The sequence below is a fragment of the Pollicipes pollicipes genome, unplaced genomic scaffold, assembly GCF_011947565.3.
Source record: "Pollicipes pollicipes isolate AB1234 unplaced genomic scaffold, Ppol_2.1 Scaffold_3447;HRSCAF=4054_pilon_pilon_pilon, whole genome shotgun sequence".
NCBI classification, from domain to species: domain Eukaryota; kingdom Metazoa; phylum Arthropoda; class Thecostraca; order Pollicipedomorpha; family Pollicipedidae; genus Pollicipes; species Pollicipes pollicipes.
The window spans coordinates 35,096,948-35,104,026 of NW_023596297.1; the positions used below are offsets into that span (position 1 = coordinate 35,096,948).

The 7,079-nt window shown below is 47.0% G+C and overlaps 1 protein-coding gene across 2 annotated transcripts; it reads left to right on the forward strand.

Moving 5' to 3' along the window:
• Positions 1–267: 267 nt before the first annotated feature.
• Positions 268–4,571, forward strand: RpL21 (ribosomal protein L21). Of its 2 annotated transcripts, none has more exons than XM_037214730.1 (4): positions 268–295; positions 1,961–2,099; positions 3,657–3,878; positions 4,396–4,571. In XM_037214730.1, the coding sequence occupies exons 2-4, from the start codon at positions 1,971–1,973 to the stop codon at positions 4,525–4,527; spliced, it is 483 nt and encodes a 160-aa protein (XP_037070625.1). In that variant the 5' UTR covers positions 268–295; positions 1,961–1,970; the 3' UTR covers positions 4,528–4,571. The 2 variants fall into 2 exon arrangements, with proteins under 2 accessions (XP_037070625.1, XP_037070626.1); XM_037214731.1 differs by having other exon boundaries at positions 276–299.
• Positions 4,572–7,079: the final 2,508 nt, after the last annotated feature.

Here is a 7,079-nt window from a genome sequence, read left to right on the forward strand (position 1 = left end):
CATCTCGATTTGACCTTGCTCATGGACTGTTCAACTGATTTCCCCTCTCCCCTGCCGTCTTTGATCATAGCTGTCAGCAGCGGTCCCCACCTGAAAGAGCGTCATTTTTTTCGTTTATCAAATTTTTACACGTAATGTAGTAAATCAGACACTTGAAAAACCTATGTCGTTGCATCTCTTGGGCCATCTCTTGTATTGAACGAAGTTGGCTCGCAGCTCCCGTAAAGTATTATTTTCAAAAATGGGCATGTCGCACTAAACACGTAAACTTCCTTTCGAGCCAAGCACGATTGCGGTGCGTGAGTGGCAAATGCCGTGCTTGGCTTTTTACTTATTTATTGTGCTATTGTAAGGAAATTGTGCCTGGGACCAATTTTAAACACTATTTACTGTATCATTAAGTGCGATGTTTCATGCTGTTTGTGGTACTTCTAGCGTAAAGGGTGAAGATGTGTTCAGCCATTTCTGGTCATCCCGACCCTGCGCGTGCGGGTTGACGGACTCGGGCAGTTCGTATCATCAGGGCATGTTAAGCCCGCGTAACTTTTACTTGGCAAATTTTAGTTCAGCAACCTGTGGCTGGGTTTCTGGAAGTGTTCAGGCGTGGTTTTTTAAAGTGATGATGGTTACTGGCAATTCTCCAGAAGACTGCAATGTGTTGCATTTGTCGACTTCCTACGATGGGGTGATGCCCATGTGACCCCATGTGGATTGATTGATGGGCATCCTTCAGATCTTAACCTCTGGTCATGTTTTTATTGAGGTTAGAAAGTAGTCCAGCCTCACATGGTCACCAACATGCTGTTATTCAGTGAAGTAGACTGCATCATGACAGCAGCTGGATGATCTGGGAAGGCTGCTCTGATAGCACAACTGATTCAAAACTGACATGTGTTTGTGCCAGGCCCAATGCAGGTCGGATGTCAGCAGTTTCAAGAAGTTTTGCTGGACTTCAGATGTCTTCTCTTTTTGCTTTTAATTAGCATCTTAGAACACTTCATTTTTTTAGTCCCAGGGTGATAAAGGAGTCATACATCATCATTCTCTGCATTGTGTGGCTAGGTTCAGGGAGGAGAATGTGCACCTTTCATCTCAGCCTCAATGTGCATGTCTGGTATATTTACAGAAGTATTATCACAGGGCTATAAATCATGATGTATTCTACCAGCCCAGGTTGAGATGTAAGCATTTAATGAATAATTCTCATGAAGCAAATGCCTAAAGCACATAACCATTTTAGCCTTCTGGACTAAGATGAGCAAGGCTGTTAGATGACTGATGGTTGCCTCAGATAGAATAGGTGACTTCTTAGGGCACACAGGTGCTCATGATATGTAGCATGGCACCTGTCTGTGACTGTCAGAGTAGTTAAATGTTGTACTCTTTCCACAATATGTAAACTTTTTCTTGAATAGGGCCATAAACTGAGTATGTTCAGGGAGCTGATGCATCAATATTGAATGGCAGTGTGAGCAATGATGATCACACATGGTTGCTTTCACAGCTCACAGTATATCTGCTGATCCATAGGACCCAGTTTGTGTAGATGGTTGGCATTGCTTCCTTATTCCCAGGCATGCTGCTTATCCATGAACTTACCCAGATCCTTTTATTTAGATATCTGTATAAGGGGTTACCTTGCATGCTCTTCTGCTGCCAGCAATTATCCTGACCCAGTTAGGGTACTTTGTATTTCCACTGGGTGTGTGATAGAGGAGCCAGTGCCTGTCTGTGATCTTTTACCCTTGGATATGTTGAAGATGCCTATGATACATTGAGGGATGGTTGTATGTAAAGTGTATGATATGTACATGCATGATGTGCAATAAGTATTATTGTTGCGAGCTAAATAATGCATGTTTGCCTTTTTGGAAAATTCAGTAATATGTCTTAATGTGTTGACCCATTTTATAATGACCAATCAATGCTGATGTGCAATGCATTCTGTTTTGGTTTTCAGGTAGGCCACCATGACGAACCCTAAGGGATATCGGCGGGGTACCCGCTATATGTTCGCAAAGGGGTTCAGGAAGCATGGCCCCGAACATCTGTCCACCTACATGAAGGTGTACAAAGTGGGAGACATTGTGGATATTAAGGTAAGCTGGTCAGACAAATATGAACAGAATGGGCACCATGTGACCGGGGCAGTCAATGTGTAAAATCAAGTCGTTAAATATGAATAGCTATGTTGGTTATTTAGGTCATTTGACTGGTGGTAATTTGGTGAATAGCCTACCCTTGTAGCTCAATTGATTTGGTTGCCTGTTTTCCATGATATTCACATGTGGCAGAGTGGGCTTGAGTTTATTTTAGCTACTTGCTATTTGTGCCTGATTGTGATGACTTGTGGTAGAGGGCAGCAACTGTGTTGAAGGCCAAGTGATGTCATAGAACAAGACAAAGCATCACAGCTTGTTGATTTAAGACTCTATGTGGTAATTTTTGGTGTTTACGCAACCTGGGATTTCACTGCTGCTGTCAGGGCTCATGTTTTGTACAAAATGCTGCTAAACATGGGTCCTGACCCTAGAAATTCTTCTTTGAAAACTGGTGTGGACTGAACCTTAGTATGAAGTTGAATGATCCCATCAATTGTAGAAGAGCATAACAACAAAATTTGTGCACAGCAGGCTACTGGCTTAAGCAAGAAGTACATTCCAGATATGACTTGATATCACCAAAGATGGGGAAAAGAAGTTTGTTGGAGCAGTGTGCATTGTATCTTGAAACTGTTGTAAAATGACTGTTTATGTTGTTTATGTAGTGGTTTAATATAAATGATGTGGACTAATGTAGTTTATGTGGTGGTTTAATATAAATGATGTAGACTATGATTTGTGGGCTGAGCAAGGCTGCTGCCCTGAATTTTAGCCTTGTTTCATTATTGGTGATCAGCTCATTTTTTAAAGTTGTTGGGCATACATTGTTGGAATTTATTTGCTAGCAATTAATAGGATGGCTGGGTTGTTGCAACATCACCGCAATTATTTAGCTGAGGTACATTGGTCCATGAGAATCAGCCAGACATGTACCTTTGTTGATTTGGGGCCAAATTTACTCAAGCTATTTACAGTTTTTAGACAATTCTCCTGTTCCTGTCAAAACTGCAAATATTTTAAATTATTTAATTTTACCTCCTAATATTACAGGTACCAAGCTCAGCCAGTTCCATAGCTGACAATGTTTTAACCAATTTTTGAAATTTAATTTGGGGTACAATCTTTGTCATCCACTTTTTGAAATATTGAATGCAGTTTTGATCGCAGGAATACGGCTCGCTTGAGGTTTTTAGCTGAGGGTTTCAAGCTTAATAGGCTCTGTGTGATAAAAGAAATGTCTTGTAATGCCCATGTGTGTTCTGACCACCTCACGTCTCTTGCCACATGACATCCACAGTGACAGTGAGAGTTGTGCTCATTGTTACGATGCATGTGCGTGGTGCTGGCTGTTCAGTGCAAGTTTGCCTGTGGTATGGAATGTAATATTGGTACATGTCTCCACACTTAGGTAGCGGGGCGTATGTGGCCAAGCAGATGAGGCGTCGTCGGTCCCCAGGTTAGAAGGACCGGGCTGGAATGATGCCGCCCGACGTGTAGGGTGGACCATAGAAACCTTCAATTGTGATGGGTGGCTGACGGATGGTGCTCCCACAGGGCAATGGCGCCATCCACAAGGGCATGCCCCACAAGTGCTACCACGGCAAGACGGGCCGCGTCTACAACGTGACGCAGCACGCCGTCGGCGTGATTGTCAACAAGAAGGTGCGCGGCCGCTACATCGAGAAGCGCATCAACCTGCGTATCGAGCACGTCAAGCACAGCAAGTGCCGCGAGGATTTCCTCAACCGCGTCAAAACCAACGCCAAACTGCGCGCGGTCAGTACACGTCGGCTGGGGCGGGAGCGTCCTCGCGCAGCATACGGCGCGTGGCGTGTCACGTGCTAACGCACGTAGTAGGACCGGTATGAAGTGTACAAAGTGGTCTGGTGTATGAATATGTGTGAAGCAAAGTCTGCATCGTGCATTGCCTTCTTTTTAAAGGCAGATCTTTGAAAGCCGAGTTGATGGCAAAGACAGCGTTCAGTATTGGAGTCAGTTATCACTACCACGGGAATACATGCAGCTGGTAGTAATGCGATACCTGTCCCTAAGCTGTGTAAAGCATGCAGGGGGGTGTCACGGTGCTGGTATGATATCATTGTGTAGGTTGTTTGCTTTTGGGTTTTTGCTAGCAACGTCGGTTGCCCTCTAAAAGGAGGATGATAAGTTTGGATTTCTAAGCTGTACCTGGTGTGTGGAATTGTAGTTCTGTGTTATGAAACCACAAGTTGGATGTCGCTCCCATGCCTGGCAGGCGTCTTCGTGTGTTCACGTATTCACGTGCTGTTCGCAGGAGGCCAAGGTGAACAAGACGAGCGTGAGCCTGAAGCGGCTGCCGCGGCCGCCGAGGGAGGCGCACGTGGTGGTGACGTCCGACACCACTATCCAAGACGTGCGGCCCAAGCCGTACGAGTTCATCATCTAGTGCTGTCACCCTGTGGGAAGAGAATACATGGCGTGGAGCCAGCACAGTCTGTTTCCTGGAGGTCGCCGGCGGATGGGGCGCGGTACGCACGTGCAGAGAACCAGATCGTGTGAGGCGGCGGTCGGAGCCGGTGTCACGTGACGGAATGGACTTTCACCCCCCCATCAACGTTGTTGTTTATTGGAGTTTTCGGGCGCGTCGACTGCTGTGGTCATTTTGCGCCCATCCTCTCATCGACGAGAATTGCTCGGAATAATGTGCCGTGCGGAGACAACCCTGCATATGGCACGTGCCCTCGCATCCGGCTGTACGTGGTGCTGCCTTCGCCGGTCCAAATCTGCCCCAGGGGATGCAGCCGCGGGGTGCTCCCATTTGGGATAGTGCACGTTGCAGGGGCTTTAACTGATCCTTGGCTACCGATGGTTGAAGATTCACCAGAGGAAAGCGAGGTAGGGGAGAAACCTCCACCTGTACGCACCAGCGGATCCGTGTCACAACGTCCACAGCTCATGATGTCCGCAAACAAGTGGATCCGCGTCACATTGTCCACCCTGGCCGACGTGTGCCCGCCAGGGTACGCTACCGGGCCTTACCGCGCTTTAAACCCCACCAACGACAGCGGTGCCCCGGCCGTCTGGTTGAGAGGGCCGCGCCCAGGACCTCACGCCATCTGCCGCATCGTACACTATCAAAAACCGTTGTTGCGAAAGACGGTCTGACAGCATTCGCCAGTCGCCAGGGGCTTGCGAGCCGAGTGGAACGGGCGCTTCGAATGCTGATCTTGATGTTAGGAATGGGCTGCCATGGGTAAGACGGCAGAGTTCCAAGGCTGGTGGACGAAGAAACTTCCAGATCACTTAAATTTGCGCACAGAGTTTGCGGTCGATGCTCTGAATTCAATCGCAACTGATGTAATGTGAATGCATACTACATGTTCAGTAAATCGGACATACAGGGTGCAAATCGGATATGTTCGGCAAATCTAAAGAAAGGTGGTACACAACGGCGCGTGAAGGCCGCCGGTGTTCGTCCATTCATTTACGTCTTTCGTTGCTTTATAAAACGAGGCGATTCCATGTTCTTCTAGTCAGGCGCGGGTAAACTGGGGATGTCATGCGATGCATGCATGGAATGAATGGAGCGCGAAATTCGGCTTGTAAAATAAAGGAACCGTAGAGTTGAATATATATATATATATATATATATATATATATATATATATATATATTGTCTATATATATATATATATATATATATAATAAAGATATATATATGCAATACCGAATGCAATATATATATATATATATATATATATATATATATATATATATATATATATAGCATCACGGCGCCTAGCACTTTTGCATAGCGTAGCCGGGTTCCCTCCATCACTCGGGTTTCCGCGATCGGCTGCGTTGGCAGATCAGCTGATCGCTCGCGCTGTTTCATTCACGTCAGCCTGCTAGTCCTGCGCCTGTGCGAGAATGCACTTATTGGTCTGTCGGTGGGAAGGTTCTCTCAAGCGTCGGAGCCGTTATGTACGTCACGAATGGGGATGAGAATCTGTGAGTTGTGTCGCACTGGCAACAGATGTTCCGTGTTGTACTGGCAGCGATGTTCCGATAAAAAAAACTTTCGAATGCACGTGGGCGCACTTTCCTTGCATGATTATAAGCATTTTCCTCGCGCCGGTTCATTGTAGATGGCTCAAAAGTGGCACTTCTAACCCGTGACAGCTGACAACGACCCTCAGCAGCGTGCCGTGGCCATGACGACGGCCATCGCGACAACTGCAGTTGTTGCTGACTCGGTATGTACTGTGGGGCTGCCAAGAAGGAAGTGTAGCGCTGTTACAAAGTGTTGACATTGTTATTTGGACTTCAAAACGCTTTTTAGACCCTCATCTTACCTTGGTGCTACAGGAGCGTTACCCAGCACTAATACTAGACTTAAATGGTCCTGAGATTTCAGCAAAGTATGCTTTTTTAAATATGCTTCTAAGGTACGACGCTCCGTTCAGGGCGCATTGCTAACTGCGGCCGGCGTTCTCGTGGCGTGATGGCCAGAAAATGTGGGCCCGGATAAAAATTTAAAATCGCGCGTGACGAGTGCGATTGTGTGTATTCATTAGCTCTGGTAGTGTTAAAATCTGCTGGCACACTATGTCTCTCCGGTTTCGTGCCACGACGCTGCGTGTGTACGCTTTCGGGCACAGCACTTCTTCCGCACCGCACTTCCTAACGCGCGATGGTGCCACATTGAAGTGGTCATGCGTCAACACTAATGAGGGCAGGCATGCCCCCGCCCGCTTTTGCATACCACTAGTTTGGCCCTTGACGCCTGTTGAAACTGATTCCGAAGGTCACGTTGAGAGCAAATTGAGCAACGGGAAGCATATCCGAGATCTGATTCGGCTCCGTAGGACTTCTGTGTGGGAACAGTATCTCGCCGCGTGACTGTCCCCCGAGATCTGATTCGGCTCCACGGGACTTCTGTGCGGGAACAGTATCTCGCCGCGTGACTGTCCCCCGAGATCTGATTCGGCTCCACGG